This window comes from Cervus elaphus, chromosome 16, assembly GCF_910594005.1.
Source record: "Cervus elaphus chromosome 16, mCerEla1.1, whole genome shotgun sequence".
NCBI lineage: Eukaryota > Metazoa > Chordata > Mammalia > Artiodactyla > Cervidae > Cervus > Cervus elaphus.
This window is the reverse complement of record NC_057830.1, coordinates 3,001,859-3,014,459: the sequence shown is the minus strand read 5'-3', so window position 1 is coordinate 3,014,459 and position 12,601 is coordinate 3,001,859. Positions and strand designations below refer to the sequence as shown.

The 12,601-nt window shown below is 51.6% G+C and overlaps 1 protein-coding gene across 8 annotated transcripts in view; it reads right to left on the bottom strand.

The window, feature by feature from the left end:
• Positions 1 to 12,601, bottom strand: part of CDK5RAP2 (CDK5 regulatory subunit associated protein 2) — a 178,690-nt gene that overhangs the window by 63,864 nt on the left and 102,225 nt on the right. For 7 of the 8 annotated variants that reach the window (XM_043870667.1, XM_043870665.1, XM_043870673.1 and 4 more), the window contains 4 exons: positions 11,782 to 11,912; positions 10,002 to 10,111; positions 7,760 to 7,888; positions 1,600 to 1,695 (listed from right to left, as the gene is read on the bottom strand). In XM_043870667.1, coding sequence (XP_043726602.1) covers positions 1,600 to 1,695; positions 7,760 to 7,888; positions 10,002 to 10,111; positions 11,782 to 11,912 — 466 coding nt within the window. The remainder of the gene's footprint in view (positions 1 to 1,599; positions 1,696 to 7,759; positions 7,889 to 10,001; positions 10,112 to 11,781; positions 11,913 to 12,601) is intronic. The other variant, XM_043870669.1, reaches the window with a different exon arrangement.

Below are 12,601 nucleotides of genomic sequence, written 5' to 3'. Positions count from 1 at the left end.
CCATAAACGGGCACAGTGACGCCACCTGCCAAGGCAGCGACAAGAACAAAACGGGATGGCCGGCCCACTTCAGTTCGTGCCGCGGTGTCCCACCCGCTCTAGCTGTGTTCCCCCACCCCACGGCCTACTTTCTACATTTCCCTTCTAAGAAGAATCCGGGACGTCGTTAATTGCCATCCACAATTCTATGGACATTTATTATACACCTCTTGCAATGTATCTTCCTCATTATATATCAGAAAGCCAGCCTCTTTACAGACACATCCTAATTATCGTGACTTTGGTTTGTCTCGTCAGGACCATGGAGAGCTCCTAATTCCCATGGAGATGAGATGTTTACAGACCCGCCTTCTTGGGTCACAGGGTCCCGGAGGAGTGGTGCCAAGGAAACATCTAGTTAAAGCCTGTGCTGGGCATGTCCGGAGGTGCTGCAATTAGCGTTCTTCCTCCCCATTTCCAGAGCTGTAAATTTCTTCCACCAGTCTATAAATAACTCCCCTTGGCTTCATTACTGCTCCTAATATACACAGTGGCCACCACACCCCTCTCTCCACACGTGTAAAATGCTTAAGGTTTTTAAACGGAAGACAAGACCCACACAAATGAGCTGTTATTTATAGGGTCTTGTTTGCCACCGATCTAGTTATTAAATCCATCTAAATAAGCAAGCTCCACAGAAGGAAAAGTCTAGAATAATAAAAAGAGCAGTTGCTGCCATTCACTGAGCAATTAGTACATACCTACTATTTAAACATCACAACAGTTCTAACAAGGGAGTGTTATTATCTTCATTGATGGGGAAACACAGGCTTAGGGGTTAAGCAAGGAGTAACCAAAGTCACAGAGGTCGTGACCAAGACTCAAAATCACATCTGATTCCAAAGCCCCAACTTTTAACTGCTTCGCTCTCCAAAACTCTCACAAGGATGATCTCGCCTTCATGACTCCATGAACCTGAACACCCTGAAAGCCACAAACGTCAAACCTGCGGCCTCCTAACCCCCACCACGTGCCAGTCTACAGTTCTTTCAACCTGGGAGAACATGTGCTCCAAACGTTCGGTCTCGACGTGCCTGGAGCAAAACTCTTAACGACGCTCGGGCAGCACTAAGCTGGGTTTCAGATCAGGAGCTTGCAGACGGGCCCAGGGAAGGAAAGTCTGGTTCTATCGGTGGCTCCTTACACTGCAAGCAAATGATCTGGGGGTTCACGGTCATCCCCGAGACAAGGGCACGGGTCCCAACTGTGTCACTGACCTACTCTGAGCCCCAGATGAACCATCTCCTCTCCCAGGCCTCCGATTCCAATGCATAAAATGAATGGGTTGGGTTAGAGTTCTAAAGAGCTGTGCAGGCCCAGTGTCTAAGACCCATTTTAATATTCTACTATAAGAGCCCCATTTATTATTTGCAACTGTATGTTTGCTCTCCTGTCTCCTGAGTGGCTCTACCACCACACCTGTAGCTTCTAAAAAGGGAGAGCGCTCCTCTGCGCTGCCCACAGGCACAGGGCAGGCACCGCATAGGCGGAGGAACAGCAGGCCCGGCGGACTCGCTCCAGACGGGAGACGCTCGGGCAGAGAGGGGCAGGCGTTCCTACCTTGCGACTCTGCTCCAGACACTCGTCACTCAGCAGATTATTCTCGTCCTCCTCTCCAATTCTGGTTGAGTCCTCGTCCTCCTTGCTAGCCAGAAGCTACATGGAGCATGGAATGGTGTGAAAACGCAACCCAAAAATGTGTGCAGCATGAATATGTATGAAGAAGTCGGTGATGTCTTTTTTTAAAAGATGCAGAACGAACAAAAAAAAAACAAACCAAAAACCGAAAAAAGAGGCAGAGACAAATGCCAAAGCCAAGAAATAAAAATTAGCCAAAGTCAGAGTTGCTAGTTCTGGCAAATCACACACAGCTGCCTGCAATCAGGCATAATTTAAGGACAAATTCCCCGAGAAATAAGGAAAGCGCTTCCCTCTGCCCTCGCATAGTCTTCCTGACCGACTGGAAACTGAGTGTGCTGTCCAATGTGCTGTTCCCATCTCTGCCGTTGCTGAATTCGCTTTCAGATTATAGAAAAGTAACCAGATTTTGGAAAATAGGTATTGATGGAATTGAAAACATCCAACAGCACAAAAGCAGTAAATGAAATTTATGGTGGCCCCGATTTCTGCAAACCTTCCCCTGTTTAGCACAGGGGCTAAACCTCTTTCAGGACAGTCATGCATCTAAGATGGACAGTCTCAGCCACACGGTCATTCTGCTGACAAAGAAGTCCTCATGGCTAATGAGTACAGTATCAAGCCTGCCTGACAACAACTTTCTGCTTTTGAAAACGAAGGAGAGTTATTTAGGAAGATGGCCTAAATCCCCTGCACTAAAGCAGTGTAAATCCCAAAGCTTCTGCAGTCTGCATTCTACAGAAGGGACAGCAGCTGTCAATGCGGCCAGAGCCCAGCTCTCTGGAGGAGCAAAAACTCTAGTCATGAGACACTCAGATCATCCAGAGAAAAAGTGAGAGGGGAGGTGGCCAACGCCACTTCAAAAACTGCACTAAAGCTCATCTCACCCAAGGAGGAGTGCGCTCTCACCGTGGCGTTAAAACCACGAGCCGAGCCTCAGCCACCTGCTGCCGTGCTGCACATACGACGCACGGAAGGTTCTGTCTCCATCCTGTGATTTCAGGAATTCTCACACTGAGTCCATCACCCCATAGTTTTCCCAGCCCAACTCAAACTTTCCTGGTCTTCTTTCTAAAGGAAACCCCTGTTTTGGAGGAAGAAAAACAAAGCAAAGTGACTTCAGAAAGTCTTTTATAGAAAACTTCCCAGGATCAGAATCTCACATGTGTGGCCTAGATGGTTAAGCGTCTGCCTGCAAGGCGGGAGACCCGGGTTTGACCCCTGGGTCAGGAAGATTCCCCTGGAGAAGGGAATGGCAACCCACTCCAGTATTCCTGCCTGGAGAATTCCATGGACAGGAGCCTGGTGGGCTACAATCCATGGGGCCACAGAGTCAGACATGACTGAGCGTTAACAACAACATACTGGTTGTGATTTACATTAAAACTGATCAAAAAGATAAGATGAAAGGATGATGACTGGTGGAAAAGATTAATAATAGAATCTAGGGGTGAGTATATGGGTGTCCACTCTGAAGTTCTTTTCACTTTGCTTTGTTTGAGTTTCTTCACAATAAAACGCTGGGGGGAAGCCTCTCTCATCTTAAAAAAAAAGCCACGTAATGACGTTTCCCTCTCTGGTCCGCCGACAGCTCTGGAACTAGCGCTGCCTGCCTCTCTCCAGGCTTCTTGAAAGGACTCCCCACCCTCACCTCTGCAGTGTGGCTTTTGCTGCCAACACCCTCCAGAAACTGCTCAGGAAAGGTCCTCAAGACCTTCTATCGCAGGAGCTTGAACCCTCCTGGGAACAGGAAGGAGGCAGAGAGGCACTGCTCCCCAACCCTGAGGATCAGAAGGGTCTTCCCTCAGGTTTATTGAGCAAAGAGTACTGTTAACTCGTGTCAGTCCAAAACGACATCACAAAAGCTTGCAAACTGTTCTTCATTTCCAGAACCACAACCACACCATTACTAAGTACTCTAAAATAAAAACTTGCTTTCGTTTCCTTTTACCTCTGCTGACTTGGTTAAAATTAAAAGTCAGATCTCAGTCTCCAGCACGTGACACGGAGAAACATCGTCCATGCCACATGTGACTGATCAGTTTTCAAAGGCAAGGGCCCAGCGAGACGTGCGTCACGGCGGGCGGGTGTGCTTCCGGCCTCACCACCAGCAGCAGAGGAGCCCTACTCACCTCCAAGACCCCCACTCACCCTTCGTCTCTTCCCCCTCACTGCGTCTCCATCCACTGCCACGCGGCCTCTGTTCCCCTCACTCTACACAACTGCCCAGGTCCCCAGCGACGTCCCAGCTGTCTTTTCTTCTTGTCTGCCCGAGCGTCTGACACGCATCAGCAGGCCCTCCCTAGACATCTCTCCTGAACAAACAAACACGCGGCCTGGGTCTGCCCCCGCCTCTCGGGCTGTTCCTTCCTGGGCCTCTGCAGATGCCCCCTGTCGTTCCAGGGAGAAGCTCTCTTGACCTCAGAAGAGGAGGCAGGCCCCATCCCGGGCTCCCCCAGGCCCTCCCCCAGATCTGCTTCCCGGCATCACGTTCGCCACGGGCAAGGGCCGTGTCTGCGTTCAGTTCTGACCCCAGTGCCCAGCGCTCAGGAAACACTGCTAAAAGGACAAACAAATGAATAAAAAAAAATTTTTTTTTCCCCCCAAAACGAAGAGCTGGAACCAAAAAGTTTGGGTGATTGCTTCTGGTCTTGCTGCTCAAGTGTGTTCTTTGGAGCAACAGAAGCTCGTGAGAAATGCATGCTCTCGGGCCCCATGCCAGGCTCAGTGGGCCAGAATCCTCACGTTAACAAGGTCCCCAGGAAATTCACACGCACGGGAAACTTCAGAAGCACTTGCCCTATGGTGTTGCTAACACAACACGGAACAGAGTCAGGAAAGGGCTGGAGTTCCAACTCGGCACACCAGTTTCCTAAAAAAGTAACGCTGAAATAGCTGCGTTTTACATACTGACTGCCTACCGCATGCCAGGCACTGTGCCAAGGGCTTCATAAGTCGGCTGCAACTCGTAACAACTTAGGAAGTCAAATTGTCAGACGCGTCCTCCTTTCGATGAAATTCAATCTGCTTCTGACAAACCAAATTCTACTCTGTTGCTAATAACAGATGTTAACAAGCACCTTCTCCTTCTGAGGGCCGCCTCTGTCCTCTGCAGTCACACCAGGTCTGCTTCGTATTCAAGATGATAGTCCTACACCTGTGACTTCAATTAAATTATGCCCCCTAATCCATGCTTCCTCTCCATGCCAAAAAAAATCCCTTAGTTTTCTAACCATCCCCAAAAAATGACAACGCTAATAACGACAGCAACCAGGCTTTCCTGAGTGCCCGCACGCGTGATCTGTCCCCCAGAGGTGTCAGCTGCGTGTCACACGGCCCTGGCTGGCAATGCTCACCACCCTGACCGCAGTCCGTTCAAATCCGCCCCCCCGTGTCCATTCTCAACCACGCCTCCTATAATACATAAACCGTAGTCCGTAAAAAATACGGGGAAATCGGAGCAAGCCCATGAAAGGCTTTTTTTTTTTAGTATGCTTTAAAACACAAGGATGCCTGCTCTTGGCTTTCTGTTAGTTTGGCTGGTTTTTCTGTGACCTGCCCACATGCAGGGAACAGGTACTATGTGCCCAGCGCGGGGGGATCCAGCCCAGGGCCTCCGTGCTAAAGACACACCTGGCAAACTCAATCAAGGGCCTCTCGCTCTTTAGAGCCTTTGTCAAGTTAAAAATTGTGTGTGTGGGGGGTGCGTAATATGAAAATAAATTATAGGCTTATTTATATATATATACACACACACATATCTGTATGTGTACTTCTGACCTAGTAATTACTCATCCAGGAACACAGTCTAAGGGGAAAAAAAGAAGCGCAAGCCAGAAAATGATTTGTGTCCAAAGACATTCATCAGGTGATTTAGAATAGTGAATCCCTGGAAATAATCCCCACGCCTGACAATCGCGAGGCAGCGAGTTAGATTCAGGGCACCCCCAAGATGGAGTCGGACGTGGTACACAGCAGCCACGGGAAAGACGCGGGCCGTGCGAGCGCCGTGCCCCCGTGACGCACCCACGGGGAGAAGGAGAGGCTCCAGGATGAGGACTGGCTGCACGTATCTTAAAGGGCCAGCGTCAGGGGTCATTTCTATATTTTCCAAATTTAGGCAATGCTGTGGGTTAATTAAATACTGGAGGGAAAAAACACCGAGTATATTTAAAATTACACAATATATTTGCTGTCTCTTTTTTTTTCCTTTTCTGATTCGTAGGCTCCCGGAGAGCTGGAGCGTTGCGGTCCCCGCTTCACAAGCCCGCTGCCCCGACGAGGCTGTGGCCCACGTGGGCGTTTCCCATTTGCTGCCGTGTCGCTCAGCAAAGGGGAGCCACGCGCCCTCCCAGGGAACAGCAGCCTCCCCTCGCCCCTCACAACCTCCCCTTCCTCAGCTCAGGACGCCTGTGGGAACGCCGCCCTTCCCATGCGGATCTTCCCATCGCATTCCGGGGGAAGAAGGGGGCTTGTGCGGCAGAGGACTCGGCCATTCATAGGGAAGATCAAATTGCCGTGCAACCTGACAAACGATTCAGGTCTGAACTGGCTGCTATTTAGACCTCAGGATGGGAGGAGGAAAAACTCTCTGTCCTCCAGAGGACATGAGAGGACATTTAGCAGGTTTCTTTCAAAGAGCAAATGAACAAACACATTCTTGCCATTTGCAACTCAAATGAAGCGGGTGCAGAATGGGTGGTCTATTAAAAATGCCGCCTTGGAGAAAACAAGCCAAGAGACTTGTTTCTCCCTAAATGGACTGCAGATATTTTTGCTTCTCAAAATTATCTGGAGCCCTGGAGACTAAGATCAATAATATTCTGTCTCTCCAAGGGAGCAGATGGGCAGAGCGCAGCATACACACCCGTGAGTGTCTCCCACTTTGAAGGCGGGAGGACACGCTTCAGGCTGACACATCTTTCCCTGGAAACGCCGTGGCAGCGAGTGCTCCCTCTGCCTGGCACACCGGGCCGCGTTCCAGACAAGGCCAACCAGGAAGAGCCTGGGGCATCCAGTGCAAGAGGCCCGGTGCACTTCGTGGGGAGGACAGGTCCAGTCTTCTGAAACTAACTAGCCCAACACCGGCCTGGGCAAGGCACCTCCGGGGGAGCAGAGGGCCAGGCCGGGACTCAGGAAACAGCAAGCTCCTCCGGAGTCACAGCAGGACCCACCTCCCCACACCGTGTGGCCCGGCCAAGCACTGAGGAGAGCAGACACGATACGTCAGAGACGACGAGAGGGTCAGAGTCAACGGGGCAAAGAGGCTTTTCCCTCTGCTTCCCCGGGGCAGCTGCCAGGATAGCCCGCACCCTCAGGGGGCACACACGCCCAGGAACCACAGGCTCTCCCTCTGCTTCCCCGGGGCGGGCACCACCCAAGTGACTGCCAGGATGGGCCGCACCCTCAGGGGGCACGCACGCCCAGGAACCACAGGCTCTGCAGTGCAGACGCCAGGATTCAACCTTCCCTGGCCCTCTCAGACTCTCAAATGCCACCAGGAGAGAACTTCCAGAGGCAGGAAGCTGGACACACAGGCTCAGGGGACACCGACTGTCTACTCCTTATCGGGTCCTCCACGGGGGCGGGGTGCGGGGGTCCTGGGTAAGCGCGGGAAGAAAGAACACGCACCCGGCCAAAGCCGGGAGACGATGCGTGGCGCTAAGAAGGCGCGTTTCGGGGGTAAACTCAGGAGGGAAATGGAAAGAGTGTCTACTCATTTGTTTTTCCAAGGAAATGGGTTTGTTAAGGCTCCATCTACACTACCCAAGTGACTGGTAGATGGGATAACTTTCCAACCCCTGAGACCATACCAGTCCTCCAGAGGTGCCACCTGCAGCCCAGATCCCAGGGCCAGGGCTGTAGTGCGGGCATCACAAAACATCAAGTGCATCCTCCCAGAAATGACTTAAACTTGCGGAAACCTGCGGGCAGACCTATTGACCTACGAAGGCCTCCAAAGCCCATCCACAGCAAAGGGAATTTCCATAGAGACCCCCCCAGAACAGATTCAGCCTTGATGTGTGTGCAGGGCTGTTACTCTTGGTGATGAGCTTATGATGATAAGAATGTTCCTTCTTACCTCTGTTTGATCTACTGACTCAGTCTTGTCGTCTCCGGGGAAACCCACGCAGGAGAGATCAAAAATGGTTTTCTTCAGGTGCTGGTTGTCCGTGTACAGCTCCTTCACCAGCTGGATAAGGTCGCCGACCTGGGAGATCAGAGCAGGAGAGGCCCGGCTACCCACAGGCACACTTCTGCCTCTTGGGGCCACGCTTGCTGAGCAGACCTCCCAGCATCACAGTCACGGAGAACCAGGCGGCCTGAGTCCAGGCTTCAGGCTCCCCCAGGTGCAGTGAGAAAAACACCCGCATTTCTCTGTTCTAGCCCCAGAGGTCCTGGGCAAGCTGCCTGGTCTAAGCCCCCATTTCCGCATCTGCAGAATGGGTTACCAGAGAACCGAAGGTGATCACGGTCACAGCGCACTGAAGCCCTCCGCGCAGCCTAAGTGCTCCATCCATGACAGGGTGTAGGACCTCTGTCTTGGACCTGAGAGCCTCTGGAGGAAAATCCCCAAGACCGACACTTCTGAGGCTGTGTCGGAGGCTTATTCTACAGCCTCCACCTTCCTCTTTCTGTGCCTATCTAGCACTGTCCAGAATAACAACAATCTTCAGTTCCAAAGCAATTCATGGCAACTGAAACACTCCCACAAGCTTTGGTCAATCATTCCTTACAAAAGTCCCCAGGAGGTGCACAGGCCGGTGTGACTGTCCCCATCTGACAAGGAAAACTCCAAGATACAAGGCAGCTCGCTGCCTGAGGTCCCAGAGCTGGGGTTCCTGGAGAACCAAAGTGCCAGGTCAAGTGGGCTAGGGCAGCTGCCGCCCAAAGCAGAGTCAGGCCTGGACTCCGGGTCCAAGGCCCCTCCTTAAGGCACCGGTCGCGCAAGGTCAGGCACATAAGCAGCTGATCAGACGCCACCTTTATTTCCTGCAAGCTTCAAATCCCAGTGGTCAGTGACTCTCCAAACCCTCCTTCAAGGGGTAATCACGCGCCCCTGAAATGAGCGGGAAATCCCACCTCACCACACAGAGCCGCGGTCCCCTGCACCCAAACATAACACCACTCAGAACCCCCCCGCCAAGGGAGGCTACAGAGGGAAGCACAGAACAGTCTGACCCTGCAAACATTCACGGAGTCCCAGCCAAGGGAACAGACTCCCGCCCTCGACACAGCCACAGTGGGGACCAGCCGTGGCTACTAGCATCTCTAGCTTCTTCACTAGAACACTTCACCAGAACACCAACAGATGCCTCAGCGCTTCTTGCTGCATTCCTCCAAACATGCCTAAATGTCTACACTTCTCCTTTTTATTTTTTCTCTACCTTGTATCTGCTGTTTTTTCCTCTCCCCCTCTGCTGAGAAAGTTTTCTAATTAGATAAACTGCTACTCATTGTCCAAAACCCACTTCAGGTCTTATCTCTCTCTGTTGAGAAGCTTCCTCTGACCCGGGGAAGTGCCCCCCCACCCCCTGCCCCCCTCCAGGCAGACGACTCTTTCCTCTGCTGCGCCTACACCTCGCGTGCCCGCCGGCCACAGCCCTGGGCGCTCCGCACGGCCACGGCTCCGCCTGCTCTACCAGGATGTGGCTTATTCCAAGACAGAAACCGAACCTGTCAGACACGGACGATCCTTTAATAATAAACCAGTGTCCTCTGAGTTCACACTGCCTCTTCTTATCAATGGCTCTTAAGAGCCTTGAAATACTCAACCACCCTAACCACACCAATGATCAACAGATTGAAAAACCTTTCCAAGTTTTAGAAAAGATTTATTGACCAAACCTGAACCTTTATTCTTTCAAAAAGCATCTATTAACTCCCACTATATGTGGCAGGCAGGCACTGGGAAATCAGAAATAATTAAGATACACTCACTTTAAGGTGTTCATGGCCTACTGGGGATATAGAAGAATAATCAGATAATTATAGATCAGTATAGCAAGGAAATCAATGAAATCAGGCACAAGAAGAGAGGAAGATGACCAGGGGAAAGAGGGCTAATTCTAGGGAGGACAGGGTGCTTCCTGGAGGAGCTGGGGCCTGGGTGGGGGTCCTCAAGCCTGAGAAAGAGTGCATCAGACGTGGCGGGGGGGGGGGGGGGCGGCATCTCCAGGGAATGGACACAGAGAGAACAAAGACACGCGGGGCGAGAGCCCACAGAGGCAGTGAGAAGGGCTTTCAGAACCTGACACCTCTGATCAGGAGCCCGAGAGACAACGAATAACTAAGGGAGCACTCAAAGTTAATACAGTCAGTACCTTTTTCTTAAGCTCTTCGTGAGAAAAATGCTCCACTTGAAGCCGACTGTGTTCTTCAAGGCAAATACTCAGGTAAGATGTTTGATCACTATAAAATGAAAATGTTTCTTCTGCACCAAAAAAAAAAGAAAGAAAGAAAGGAGGAGAAAACAGAACATCAGAAGAAGATCCTTCCCAGACCCACCCCAGTGAGGCCCGTGCCCCACTTCTGGGGCAGGAGTCGTCTTCTTCGGTCTCTATAGGCTGATATCTCAATGCACGCTTTCATCATGGGCTGCAGGCTTTCCCTGTGGCCAATTCTGAATTATAATTCGCGTATCAAAAGTTGTGTCTGCAGACCATTCTGAATGGCACAAGTAAATGGTGGTTTTTCAGTTTAAATGAGGGAGTGATTCTTTTTAGGTGAAAGTACAGAAAAATCAAATGCAATTCTCAAGGGTAGAACTCAAGGGAAGGAAAAAGCGCCCGCTGTGTTTTTTTACCAGCTCCAGGGTCCACCGTGGCAGCGAGTCCACACTGAGATGAGAAACTGCCTGTGGGATCTATGACGGGGACCCCTGGGTCACCCTGGAAGGGTCTGCTTTCTCTGCAGCAAAGCTCGCTCTCACCAGGGGCGCGGGGGCAGAGAGGGGCCAGGCTATGCACGGAGTAGAGCATGTCCACGGCAACGTCTCACTCAGCGCCGAGGGGAAGAGCCGATATGCTTCGAATGCTATAGAGCTGGCTTTAAAGGAAGACGTCCTGGCTCAAACCTGGGTTTCTTCATCTGCGACGTGATGTGAGCGCCCACTCTGCCCAGTGGGTGGACGGTCAGGGTCGGGGGTGAGAGGTTAAGGGTCTGCCACTGTGCTTGTACACAGCAGGTGCTCAAGACATGTCAAACCCACCCCGCAGTTACCGACTTTAAGCACACACGCCAGCACCAGGCTAGAGACAGGGCAAGGATGAAGATGCCCATTCAGAGTCTGCAGGACCCAGGTTCTAGCCAGCGCAGGCAGGCCCTGTCACTTCAGTTGTGTCTGACTATTTGCGACGCTATGGATGGTAGCCCGCCAGGCCCCTCTGTCCACAGGATTCTCCAAGAAAGAATACTGGAGTGGGTTATCATTCCCTTCTCTCCAGGGGATCTTCCCGACCCAGGGATCAAAGCCGGGTCTCCTGCACCGCAAGCGGACTCCACCGTCTGAGCCACCAGGGAAGCCTGGTTCTAGCCAGGGGCGGGGAGAAGGGGCCAAATCCTGCTGTCCCGAGCACAGGAGGGCAGGAACCGCGGGACCTCCCAGTGCAATTCGAAAGGCAGGTATCCTGGGACCCTCCCTAAGCACAGCCGCTTGTGGTCACAAGAGTTCGTAAAGCAGTGTTCCAGCAAGAAACAGCAGTCTCACCCCCACGCGTCTACGCAGTGGGTGCCCGGGGAGGCAGGGCCCAGATGTTTGGGGCAATGAGGGCTGTTGATCCGAGAAAGGGGATGACGAGGCCCCGAGGTTATCTGGAGCTAGAAGTCAAATGATGAGGAATACAGTGGCAGCAACGCAAAAGCAGTCCTGCAGCTGGCCCTCTGGGAACTAACGCAACGTGCTGGGCCCTGGACGCCACTGGCGAAAGCTACCTGAGTCCAGGCCAGAAGAGCAGCAGCAACGCTGTCCCTGCAAAAAAGGCTCCCCAGACGAAAGCCCCAGGCTGCTCCATCTCCTACTGAAGCCTGAGGACTCCTGCCAGGCTCAGCCACGGCCCTCCGAGTGCAAACGCCACGGGGAAACGCAGACACGGGAGCGAGTACCTTCCCGCCGCCGGATCTCGCTGATCTGCTCCTCCAGAGCCTTCCGCAGGTGCTGGTACGAGAGCACGTCCCACTCCAGCCGCTTCCGCAGGGCGAAGACGCGGCTCACCTCGGCCTGCAGGGTGCTGACACTTCGGGAAAACAAGAGACCAGAGTTTATAGAAGATCCACTTGTGCTGCAAGATGCAAAACCCAGCCAGCCCTCAAAACCCAGCCAGCCCTCCTTTGTTTTTTACGTCATTTGTGAGGTGGTTTTTTTTTTTTTTTTTTCCTGGCTATTAAAAGTAAATACAGGTTCAGAGAACATTTAAAATATAAAAGTGAAAAAAAATGTTTTTAAATATAAATGTATGAAAAAAGCAAAAATTACTATAACCCCACCATCAAAGAACACATGGTGGACTGTATTCCCTCTAATCTTTCTCCGTGAGTACTGTCATGAGGTTTAAATAATACTGGACATATAAAACTACACTGTGCATTACTCATTTAAATATCTCCCTCCACTTTCAGAACTAATTTGCAAGCATTACTTTTAGTGACTCTATAATATTAACCTGGGTAAATGACACAGCATTTACTTTAAGTCTTCCCCTATCAGTGAACGTTTGGGTCCTTTCCCAAGTTTCTGCTCCAGATGTAGCTAGATGGAAACCATTTAATTCCTCAGAATGTCTCTCTGTTTGGAATACTGTCTTGCACAGGCTTGGGCATGGAAGGAAGGCTCTAGAACGTCTGCCGTGTCACCGCGAAAAGAGGGGGCGCCGGAGGTTAAGGGTGAGGGGCGAGAGGGACGAGAGAAAGGAAAGGGGAAGAGTGA